Source organism: Equus asinus, chromosome 23, assembly GCF_041296235.1.
Source record: "Equus asinus isolate D_3611 breed Donkey chromosome 23, EquAss-T2T_v2, whole genome shotgun sequence".
Taxonomy (NCBI): Eukaryota; Metazoa; Chordata; class Mammalia; order Perissodactyla; family Equidae; genus Equus; species Equus asinus.
Genome location: NC_091812.1, coordinates 39,554,647 through 39,566,721, shown reverse-complemented (window position 1 = coordinate 39,566,721; position 12,075 = coordinate 39,554,647). Strand labels below are relative to the sequence as shown.

General features: G+C 43.0%; 1 protein-coding gene and 1 long non-coding RNA gene across 4 annotated transcripts in view; one reads left to right on the top strand and one right to left on the bottom strand.

Annotated features, from left to right (window-relative positions):
• Positions 1–2,882, bottom strand: part of RIC1 (RIC1 homolog, RAB6A GEF complex partner 1) — a 143,968-nt gene extending 141,086 nt beyond the window's left edge. For 2 of the 3 annotated variants that reach the window (XM_014860737.3, XM_014860738.3), the window contains exon 1: positions 2,522–2,814. In XM_014860737.3, coding sequence (XP_014716223.2) covers positions 2,522–2,665 — 144 coding nt within the window. In that variant the 5' untranslated portion in view covers positions 2,666–2,814. Of the gene's footprint in view, positions 1–2,521 lie in introns of all 3 variants that reach the window. The other variant, XM_014860736.3, reaches the window with a different exon arrangement.
• Positions 2,883–3,378: 496 nt separating this feature from the next.
• The window catches only part of LOC106843628 (uncharacterized), a 37,278-nt gene continuing 28,581 nt past the window's right edge, over positions 3,379–12,075 (top strand). Inside the window, exons 1-2 of the long non-coding RNA XR_011497592.1 lie at positions 3,379–3,473; positions 7,816–7,851. This is a non-coding gene — a long non-coding RNA (uncharacterized lncRNA). The remainder of the gene's footprint in view (positions 3,474–7,815; positions 7,852–12,075) is intronic.

Sequence of the window (12,075 nt, the reverse complement as noted above, 5' to 3'; positions counted from 1 at the left end):
AACTTTCAAACTTAGTGAAAAAAGGCCTATCCCAGAAAGAGGAGACTGGAAGCTGAAGTCTGGCACCTGTTTCCCATTCATCCAGTTATATAATCATAAACCTTAAAATCATCTGGTCCAATACTTGATTTTTAAAGTGACAAAGCTGATGCCCGAGATCAAGGTTAGCCATTCATAAACCCACAGTACCATGCAGCCTTCCCTAAGGTATTCCTGCATTTCCTTTCACCTCATATTTCTGAACCTGTAGATTCCCTAAAACCTAATTTTTTGCACAGTGGATCTTAATGCTAATGGCCCCAAGACTTCTGTAGAAAGTAGCCATCTGTGTGTAGGGTGAGAGTTTCAAGGAAATAAGTACGAGTAGTTTTAAATTCCAGGGCTGCCTTAGGTGTATATAGTATCTAACTCCAAAAGCAAAAAACAGATATTCTTGAGACTGGCCCAGTGGCACAGCGGTTAAATTCGCACGCTCCACTTCAGCATTCCAGAGTTGGTGGGTTCAGATCCCGGGCATGGACTTATACACCACTCATCAAGCCATGCTGCAGCAGCATCCCAAATACAAAACAGAGGAAGACTGCCATAGCTGTTAGCTCAGGGAGAATCTTCCTCAAACAAAACAGAGGAACACTGGCAACAGATGTTAGCTCGGGGCCAATCTTCCTCAGCATTAAAAAAAAAAAAAAAAGGATATTCTTAATAGTCACAATATTCCTAACAAGGCTGAGGAAATTTTTCTTTTACAAAAGAATAAAGGAGCCTACAGGCTTCTGGTCTATCCATCCCTCATTTTAGTTCAGTTCTGCCTAAAATTAAGTTTGCCTTTTTAGAGATAAGGAAAGTTAAATTTCAAGCTTTACAAACAATTTGTTACATTAGATTGAAATTACATACTAAGTTAATAAGACAATTTAAAATTCAAGTTCTAGTTATTTTTTCTGCATGTGCTTTAAAGATACAATATACACATTCAAAAATGCAATCAAGAGCCAGCCCTGATGGTCTAGTGTTAAAGTTCAGTGCTCTCTGCTTTGGCAGCCTGTTTGGGTTCCCCGTCAACCACACCACTCCTCTGTCAGTAGCCATGCTGTGGCAGCAGCCCACACAGGACTTACAACTAGAACATACAACTATGTACTGGGGCTTTGGGGAGAGGAAAAAAAGAGGAAGATTGGCAACAGATGTTAGCTCAGGGCTAATCTCCCCAGAAAAAAGAAAATGCAATAAAGCACCAGACAGTATAATCACATTGCTGGTTTTATAACAACTTATTTCGTTTTGATATTTATTTAAAAAATTAAACCAGCCAAATTTAACAGCGAATAGTCTTGTTTGCAGCCTAACTACAGTAGTTATATAAAAGAGATACCAGCAATATCTAAATCTCATCATCACTATTACCAGGGCTGTGTGTGAGGACAGTTAAGGGCCTTACAGACATTCAAATGGTCAGATCCAGAGATATGAGGTTTTAATTAATTTAACTAAAGCCGGTATTTCAGAGAGATCTAAGCAAGCCAAGGTCACAACCTATTTCTACATAGCCAAGTTAGCTTCGAAGAGAGAAAAACTTCACTCTGACATCGATTAGTACTGCCTGCTTAGAAAAAAAAAAAAGAACAAGAACACTTTTATACTCTATTTTGAGGTTTTTATAAACAAACCTACAGCAGGGTTCGCGGAAAATAGGGAGTTTTCCGTCCACCACTTATTTTTGAAGTTTTTCTCTTATCTACTCGGTAATTAGATACAAGAAAGCAAAAACCAGGATTCACAGAAAGCAAAAATAGAACTCAGTTTCATGATATCCCCAAATCTTATTATTTCCAAGTGTTAATACCCCGGAGCAGCGCGGACAGATCTGAGTTCTACTTCCGCTCCTCCTAACCCCCCTACAATTCTCTACTCAAGAGCCCAGGAGCAGCAGAGAAAAGGACTAGCCTGAAAGTGGGGAGCAGATGTAGGGGTGAGGCGAACACTCGGATAACCAGACCCTTCGTCAAAAATAAAGAACTCTGGCTGCAGTGGCTGGAAATAAGTTATGACCGCCTGTAAACTCTGGCACCGGGTAAAGCCCAACAGGCTCTCCCTAACTCCAAAACAACGACCTAATTTAAAGCAAGCGAGGGCTGGGAACACAGCAGCGGCCAGGTTTCCAACTGTGGGAAGTTTAAACAAATTTGTTCCCCGGGGAATGGGGGAAGGGAGAGAAGGGCAAGTCTGGGCTCGGCCGAGGGAACGCGCGGGGTCTGCACTGCGCGCGGCGGTCGGTCCAACGCGGGGAGGCGCAGGGCTTTTCGGCAGCAGCGACTGCATCCAGCCCGGAGCCCCGGCCGGAGGACGCGCCCGGACCCGGGGGGACATGCGGCCGAGCGGGTGGAACGAGGACGCGGACAGCGAACACGAGTGGGGCTGGAGCGAAGGGGCAGGGGTCCGGGACTCCGTGTGGAAGTTGGGGGCGGGACGATGCCGGACGCCCGGGAGGGAGCGGCGAGAGGCGGCGGGCGGCTCTACTTACGCGGCTGTACCAGATGCTGAGGCGGGCCGGGGCCAGCACGGCGAAGAAAGTCCTCTGGGGGTCGGACTGGACGTGGAAAGGCGCCTCGGCGGGGCTCCCCAGAGGCCAGAGCAGCCTCTTGGGCCAGCCGCTCAGGAAATACATGATCCGCGCGGAGCCGCCGACGCCGCGGCGCCCGGCGGCCCCGGCCCCGTCCGTCACACTCAGCGGCGCGGGGCCGGACGCCTGCCTCCCACACCGCCACCGGCCGAGTCGGCGGCGGCGGCAGCGGCAGCTGGGGGCATCTGCCCGCTGGCCGGGCCGGGCCGGGCCGGGCCGACGCGATGCTAAGCGACGAAGGCAGCCCCGCGCTGACGGGGCCCAGTGTGGGGGAGGGAGTGGGAGGGAGAGTCCGGCCGGGGAGGGGGCGGGAGGAGCGCGGAGACCCGCCCCGGCCCCGCCCCTTCCTCGGGCCGCACGGGCGTCACCACGCCGCGCCGCGTGGGTCTGGCTGGAGAGGGCTGCCCTGCGCGCGCGCACTGGAGACTTCTCCCTCCCCTGCGCTCCGCTTTCTGAAGCTCCGCCCTAATCTTCGCCAGGGGCCGCCGCGCTGCGTCAATACGCATGCGCTTTTGCCCAGCGCTTGCTCCTCTGCACCTCCCACTTGCAATCTGGAGCGTACCGTCAGGGCCGGGAGGGCGGGACAACCGCCTGAGCGGGAGGCATGTGGGCTGAGCCGGGCTAGACGCGGCTGCGAGGCGACTCGGCCGGTGGGACACGCCCCTCGCCTGGCCTAGCCAAATTTGTCTTCCCTCTCGGATTGGTGAGGCCTCTGGTGGGGGCGGGCCCGGCGCTGCAACGCCGGGGAGGAGGGGGTGCAGAGAAGCTCGAGTCACCTGACGTTCCCCGCTCGAGTCCTCGCCCTGTGCTCCGCGCTACGGCGTTTGTGTTGAGCTGTCGGGTCCTTGGGCGGGTGAGTCCCTGTTGTGTGCCAAGAACTTTGTGAAAGCTGGTGGTGAAGGTCCTGCCCGCGTGGAGTTTACATCCTAGAGGGCACCTTTATTCAGTCGGTAAATAAACCACCTACCATGAAAGTGCTTGAGGGCCGTCCTCTGTCCTTTAGGAGTTCTAAATCTAGTGTATATTTTTGAATTCAGTTTGCATTCATCTGTCCCTTTACCAACCGTAATGTTAGACAAGGCGAGGCTGTCTCTTTTCCACCCTCGGTAGAGGATATGCTGCAAAAGACAGACTTAACTTTAGAGCTGGAAAGAACTTTAGAGATTCTGTAGTTTGGTGTTTTGGACCCCAGGGATCACCTTAACAACAACTGTTTCTTTTAAAGTATTGACCCTATGATTACCTCTGAAGAGGACGGCAATAGTGGAGATGGAGTGTGGAGTAGGGGAAGGAGGACCTGGAATAAAAGACTTGCTTCTCGTTGTCTGTCGTTTTTGTACAGTTTGAAATTTTCCATGTTTATATTACTTTTTCAATTAAAAAATATTTGAGTTAGCCCAGGTTTATAAAAAATGTTAACTCATGAAAAGTAACAACATAAAGAGTAAAAAAGAAAGTTAATACTTATTAGATGTAGCATTTTAGCTGGAATTCAGAACAAAATATGTAACTCTATAATTTTTCTAAACATTCACTACGTTCCCCAGAAGGTGATCAAAGAACCCCAGGATTCCTCAAATCAAAGTTGAAACTGCCTCACCGCGCAGCCTCTTGTGGTCAGACTGTGCCTCCTTCCTGGTGTTTTTTTCCGACAACCAGCACAGCAGCTTGGAACGTAGTAAGAATAGTAAACTCAAAATATTTGTCAGATGAAACACTGGATGAAACCTGATCCAGCTGAACTTCACCGTTAAGCAAATAAGCCCAGATAGGTTTCTTGAGTTGCCGATATAAAATTGTAGAATAATAATACAGTTGCATCATACTTTCATCTTACTTGCTCAGATTCAGTTATGCACTTGGCAGAAAGAGAGAGGAAATGAAAAAAGTTACAGTGCAGCAATTCCACTGGCAATTTTACTGAGAGTGTTTTGTCCCAGCTCTCCTTCAGAGGTTCTTTGTTCTCATGTACCTCCTAAATGTGAGCATCTTGCAGCGCTTGTACACAATTTAAGGAACTTCTACGTAATTTTTATTGCACTCAGCGTTAACTTTACTTGCGGACTTCAGAATCTAATTCCCTTGCCATACCCCTTTGTAGCACTTAAAGTTTCAAAATATTTTCCAATGTGTGACTTGCTTTAGTTTCACAGTAAGTCTTCAAAGTAGGTAATGGTGTGATGTTATTCTCCCTTTCCTAATGAGGAAATATGACCAGAGGGGTGGACATGCCTGAAGTCACATGGCCTGAAAAGAACTGGCCTTTCTTCTACAGACCCGGTGATCTTTAGACTGAATTGAATTGAATTGTGGCAGTTGCTCCTGGTGATGAGAGGGGGAGGAGGAGACGCTCTGGGCCTTTCTCCCCTTTAGGGGGGAAAAAGTGAAATATCTGACTCTCCACAACCCTTTACTTAAAAGTCCTTCCATTGTGATAGAAACTTTATGGACTGGATTTTCCAACTTTCGGATATCATATTCTAACTTTACTTTGTAAAATACACTAGCAATTTCCATGCCCTGGATCTTCCTCCTTCCCTTACCCTATCACCATCACTCTCTAGTCAAACTGATTGAACTCTACTCTGAGCTAAGACTAAACTGATGAATGAAAGTTAATAGGTGCATGTTTTCATCTATCAACTAACAGGGCTTTTTTATTACATGAAGTAATGTTGGTAAGGGTGCACGGAAACCGAGGTACATTTATAAACTGTTGGTGGGAATGTAATTTGGTGCAGTTTTTCTAAGGGTAGTTGGGATTACATTAAAAAAAAAAAGAGATCTGAAAAATATGGATACCCTTGGCCCCAACTATTTCTTTCCTGTGATTATTTTCTAAGGAAATTAACACTAAGTACAGAATTTTAGCTTTAAGAATGTACCCCATGTAGGGCTGGCCCGGTGGTGCAGCGGTTAAGTTTGCACATTCCGCTTCGGTGGCCCGGGGTTCGCTGGTTCAGATCCTGGGTGCGGACGTGACACCACTTGGCAAGCCATGCTGTGGCAGGGGTCCCACATATAAAGTAGAGGAAGATGGGCACAGATGTTAGCTCAAGGCCAGTCTTCCTCAGCAAAAAGAGGAGGATTGGCGGCAGATGTTAGCTCAGCGCTAATCTTCCTCAAAAAATAAAATGTACCCCACAAAGTTGTAGCTAAGAGGAAATAGTCTAAGTGACCTCGAAAAGACATTAATCATAGTCCTTCCTTACAATGGAGCATTTTGCAAAAATAAAAAATTGTGTTGGGGAAGAATATTTAATCATATATAAGTGTGTTCATTATATATTATGAAGTAATGAAAGCAGATTAAAGACAGTATGTTAAATATCCTGTGTTCATGAAAAAAAGTCTATATGTGCCTAGAAAAAAAAATGGAAGAAAATGTACTAAAATATTGGTGTTTACCCCTGATTATGGGTGCTTTTTATGTTCTTTGTGGGCTTTTTTTGTATTTTCCAAATTCCCTATAATAAACTCATGTTACTTTTGTAATGAGAAAAAAAGTTATGTAAAACAGTTAAATTGCTAATGATTGAAAATGTCCCACTTGTTCTGCTCTAAATGGGGCCTGCAGTACTGGCAAATCAAAGGGAGTAATGTGTAATGTGGAGTTTCAGGCAGAGTCCCAAGACTAGTGACAGGAAGATTAGGAGGAAAGGCATTCTGAGTCACCAGACTAAAAGTAGGCCCTGCGTACCTCTTCACACATTCAGACTTCTGATGACGACGTGACAGTACTGGGACCAGATTTTTGTTCTGAGCACACCACTCCCAATATTTGGGGACCTCCGTAAGAGCCTATGGTAATATTCACTGAAGATGATACTTCTTTAGTTTATGACTCTTTACTATGCTTTAACATTCAACCTTATTACACTTTTGTTATGTGCAACTGATGTATTTGCTTCTGGGTTAGACTCATTTTTTTTTTCTTGAGTAAGATTAGCCCTGAGCTAACATCTGCCGCCAATCCTCCTCTTTTTGCTGAGGAAGACTGGCCTTGAGCTAACATCTGTGCCCATCTTCCTCTACTTTATATGTGGGACCCCTGCCACAGCATGGCTTGACAAGTGGTGCGTTGGTCCGCACCCAGGATCTGAACCGGTGAACCCCGGGCCACCGAAGCGGAACATGGGAACTTAACCACTGCACCACTGGGCCAACCCCTGGGTTAGACTCTTGATTATCATTTATCCTCTTCTGAAAATTAGTAATGAATATCTCAGCTGAAATGATGTGATGTCTGAGTTTTGCTTCAAAATAATCTGAAGGTGAGTGGAGAGGTGGAACTACCTATGAAACAAAGTTGGGCATGAACTGATAAAATCCTTGAAGCTAAGTGATGGGTAGTTGGGAATTGATTGTGTCATTAACTGTCCTTTTCTATATGGTTGAGATTTTCAATAATAAGTGTAAACATTTAAATTGAAAAGGACATCTCATTAACTTTGGTCATATGTGACTAACCAGTCTACCTTGTCCAAAATCTTCCTCAGTAAACAGTGTTAAATATTGCTTGGAATCATTTAATTAACCATAAAGGCAGCATGGCTTATTATTAATAAGTCTTACAGATACAAACGAAACTCTAGGCTGGAGCATGAACACAAACTAGAAAATAAAGTGAGGAAGCCTATCGTTCCTAATCAAGCAAGATAGAAAGAGTCACTATTCCTTCTCTTCGCTTTGGTCTTTTTAGAAATTAAAAAATCATTGGAAACAGACCTGATTCCACACAAATTAGCCAATAATAACAATTGTTCTGTTTGACCATGTCTCAACCAGTTTTCCAGTATAAAAAAATGCCGTACCCGAATTTTCTGTGTGTATTCTTTATTAAAATAGCAAGAGTTGGACAAAGAAATTGTTTAACCCCATAATGTGAGATGGTAGAGAATTCACCATAGTTCTAATCAGACCTCTCTCTCTCCCTCCTCCCTCCCTTCTTCTTTCCCTTCTCCTCCTCCTCTACCTCCACCTCCTTCTCCTCCTCCTTCTCTCTCTCTATTCAGACAAATATGCCTTCATTAGTTTGGACAAAAACTCATATTCATTGCATTGTCCCTTTATCTCCTGTATTTATCAGGAAGCTTAGAGCCAAATTTAGTGCCTAATTGTAACAAAACATTCTGGTATACAATAGTTTTAGCTTCTGTCCTATTCTCATCCATTATTCTTATGTTTTCCACTAGGTTTAATCTGACAACTTCAAGAATTATAAACCCCAAGTGAGTACAATTCTAGAAATTAACAGTTTCCATGAAAATTTTTTTATCAAACCAAACCTTAATATTAACTATATAACTGTTATGTTTTGTAATAGTCCAAAATTTTATAAAAGGGCAACAGTGTTCTTTTTATTATTACCTTTTTTGTGGTTTATATTCTTTTATGGTGGTAAACACATAACATAAAATTTACCGTCTTAACTATTTTTAAGTGTAGCACAAGTATATACACATGTTGTGAAACAGATCACCAGAACTTCTTCATCTTGCAAAACTGAAACACTATATCCATTAAACAACAACTTCTTTTTTCCCCCTCCCCCAGCCCCTGACAACTACCATTCTACTTTCTGTTTCTGTAAATTTGACTACCTTCGTTACTCCATATAAGTGAAATCTTACAGTATTTGTCTTTTTGTGACTGGCTTGTTTCATTTAGCATAAAGACCAGGGTTCAGACCTGGTCTGTGCTGATCACCTTCATGTTGCTCTGCTAGCCCTCTAAGCTACCCTTAACTGTTCCCCATCTGTAGAGTAGAGATGATAATAATACCTATCTTATCAGCTTTTCTTTTTTTTTTAATGCTAGAAACCAAGAGCTCAGAGTAATCCATGCCCTTAGCAGTGTATTTTGGGGGGTTTTTGCTTGTTTGTTTTTCTGCTTTTTCTCCCCAAATCCCCCCAGTACATAGTTGTATATTTTAGTTTTGGGTCCTTCTAGTTGTGGCATGTGGGACGCTGCCTCAATGTGGCCTGACGAGCGGTGTCATGTCTGTGCCCGTGATGGGAACCAGCGAAACCCTGGGCCGCAGAAGCGGAGCACACAAACTTAACCACTCGGCCACAGGGCTGGCCCCAGCAGTATATTTTGGATTAGACACAAAGAAGAACTTCCTAATGATTGGTGCTGTTACACAAATAATGAAAATAGAACTAGTATTTATTCAGCCCTTATTATGTGCTAGATACTGCTCTAAGCACTTTACATTCCTTAATTTTTACCCTCTTAGCAATCATATGAGATAGACATTATCTCTATTTTACAGACAAAGAAACTGAGGTTTAGAGAGGCCCAAGATTCAGAGTTGGGAAGTGGTAGAATCAAAACTTGAACCCTGAACCTTAACACTTAACAACTTCACTGTACTGTCTCTTTCCACAAACTTATTTTCCCCCTAACTAAATATACATAGTTAACATCAGGCTGACTTATTAACTAATTTTTTTTAAATTCCTAAGAATATTTTTTCTTTCTGAATCCTTCATACAGAAAGATTACTCTGCTAAGAAAATGAATGAAATCGGCATTTTCACATTCACCTGGAGAATAACATTCTTTGTATCTTAAGCAAAAATGAAAACAATAATTTATCCAAAGGGTCATGTGAATTCTTGAAAATAAGCACTGGAAGGAAGAGAGGGAGGAATGAATCACATCACTCAGATATGATGTTGAAGATTATAAATGAATCAAGGAGTTAACCTTTTAACAATTGGGTAGTATTTTAACAACATTAGCACATCCAGATCATTCAACATGTGATTCACCAATTAAAGAATTTCCCCCTACCCAAGTCACTTCCTAAAAATGCCCAATGTAATGCAGTACAGGCTCTTACTTTCCTCTGAAAGTCTCTAGGATTTGATTGTGTTCTTGCCTTGGGCTGCACTACCCGAACCCCAAGCAAGCACATTGTTCTCGGAGGTTGTCTCAGGATTCCCCTGTCGTAAAGACAAGAAAATTGACAAAGATGGCCAGAGCTCCCTTCATGTTTTTACCTTGATCAGGTAGGGTGAAACATGTGGGCTTAAATCAGCCAGGTGTGTGGATTGGAAAAGGAAGTTGGCCATTGCCTGTATATACTTTATTATTAAGCCCATTTCCTTCCATGATCAAGGAGGTAAAAACCAGTTTACCTGATAATGTCTGTTAATATTAGGGCTTATCCAGCTCTGTAACCCAGATCTCTGGTGAAAATACTTATTGGCTAAAATGTGGCAGCATATCGAGACTCAAGGATTCAAGACTCAAGGAATAGGAAATGGGTGCTGAGATCCTCTAAAGAGGATCTCAAAATATCCTGTTATTGCTCATACAATTCCCTCCTGTGGTTAAAGTATTCACTAGAAGAAATATCTACTTAAGGTTTTATCATCCTCTGCTAATCTACAGATTTTATAAAAATAATGGACGTTTTTAAGTTTATTCATCAGGAAAGCACTAATAACAATACCCCCAAGCAAAAGTTTCAAAACAAACATATTCAGACCATATAACCACCATGTAATGAATTTTAAAGATGTCTAGTCTTAGGCAAAACTCAGTTAATGCAGACATAAAGTTGAGGATATAAAATCAAAGACAGTCAAGGAATTAAAATATGTAAACGCAATTGTTAACACTTTATAATGCCATTAACCTTAACAAAGCAAGAGAAAGGCCATAGAGTCACAAGTTGAGAAACTGTCCTTTAAGTGTAATAAAATCGGTGAAAGAGCCTAATTCAGTTTGTTAGTATGAAACATGGTACATAGCATTATTATATTCAGGCCATATGGGTAAGTTATAAATCCTCCAAAATTTTATATGTACTTTTTGTCTTTCATTTACTTATGATTGCTTCCTCAGTGTTCTATTGAGAACATGTTGGCATTTCTGTCTTGTTTCATTATTCCACTTATTAATAGTTGCATTTCCTGGGTTCTCTTGCTTCTTATTAAACTTTGGACAAATACAGATAAAAAGAAAATGGAGCAAAAGAGAACTTCTGAAAGAAGTACTACCTAAGCAAGCAAAGAACCATCCAGTGTGTCAATATTCAATAATCCTCCAAAACCTTTCTCTCCTGTCTCACAAAGACGCTGTCACCTTCAAGAACAGGGTACCATCTGTGAGGCTGCTTCCTGCAGAAGCAACCCTGTGCCCTCCTTCCAGCAATACACCATCTCCTCCACCTGGGTTCTTCTCCTTCAGAGACCCACCTGTCCTTTACTCTTTGTCTTTGTTTTGGTTTCCCCAGAAGCTGACCCTGAGACAAGAATACACATACAAATAGTTTTTTTGGGTGGTGATCTCAGGAAATGCCAGCAAAGGAAGGAAGACAAGGAAGGGAAGACAGCCAATAGAGGGAGTGTTTTCAAGCACGTTAGCTCTATGGGTAACAGGCACTTAGTCCCTCTAGGGAATTCTGGGAACCAGTCTAGAACTCATGCTTCTGAGTTATTCTACCTGAGAAGCAAGGAAGCTGGAGATTTATACACCAGCTCCTATCAATCATTAGTTAAGGGCTTCTCCTGGGAGGCATTAAATCTTTACACATCCAGCCTCTATGCTCGCAGTTGGACCTTTAGCCACTAGAAAGCCATTGCAAGGTGGTGCAGCTGCTGGTAGTGGGTAAGGCCCTAAGGAGACATGGGCAGGGCACCAACAGCATCTGCTCCACTGGTGTCTGAGATTCCAGTCTAGTACACTGAGACCCATTATCGAAAGCCAGGGCTCAAAGAACAGGGAAGAAGACCAAAGGCTCTGGACACAGACTAGTTTCAGAATCTGGGTTCTTAACTTCTCTAAGCTTCAAAATTCCACAAAGCATTGTTATGGGGATTGAATAATTCATGTTCAAGTACCCAGTATTTTGACTGGCACATAGCACATATTCCCCAAAATGCTATTTATTAATAATGTTATTAACCCTTGATCCCCTCACAGAGACCTAAAATCAGACAGGATCTAAAAGTGTTCTGCTTGACCAGGTTGCCCAGCAGGAACCCAGAAGTTCCAGTCTTGCTACTGGCACAGCATTTACACTGGCTTCTGTGAGCAGAACTGATGAAATCTTTGGGTCTCAGTCCAACTAGTCTTGAAGACATGGACAGACGCAGCCCTGAATTATCATCAGAAGGGCAGAGGGTTATCTCAAACCGAGTGGGGCTCAACAGGTCCCAGAAGAGTAGATAGATCCCAGTAGGAAGAAGTAGGTTCTAGGGCAGACCCATCTTGTGGTCTAGCTTACCTTCTCTACACTATTTTCCTACCCAGCCACTCAGACAGTCTTTAATTTTTTTTATGTTTATGAGAAAAAATAAGGGAGGAAAGAACTAGTACTTATCCTTCTCCATAACAAGTTCCAACACAAAAACATAACTGCCCTTCCAATAAGCAAGTATTTTTGGAATTCCGTAGTTCAAATGAAATTACATGGTTCACATACTCAAAGCATTTTT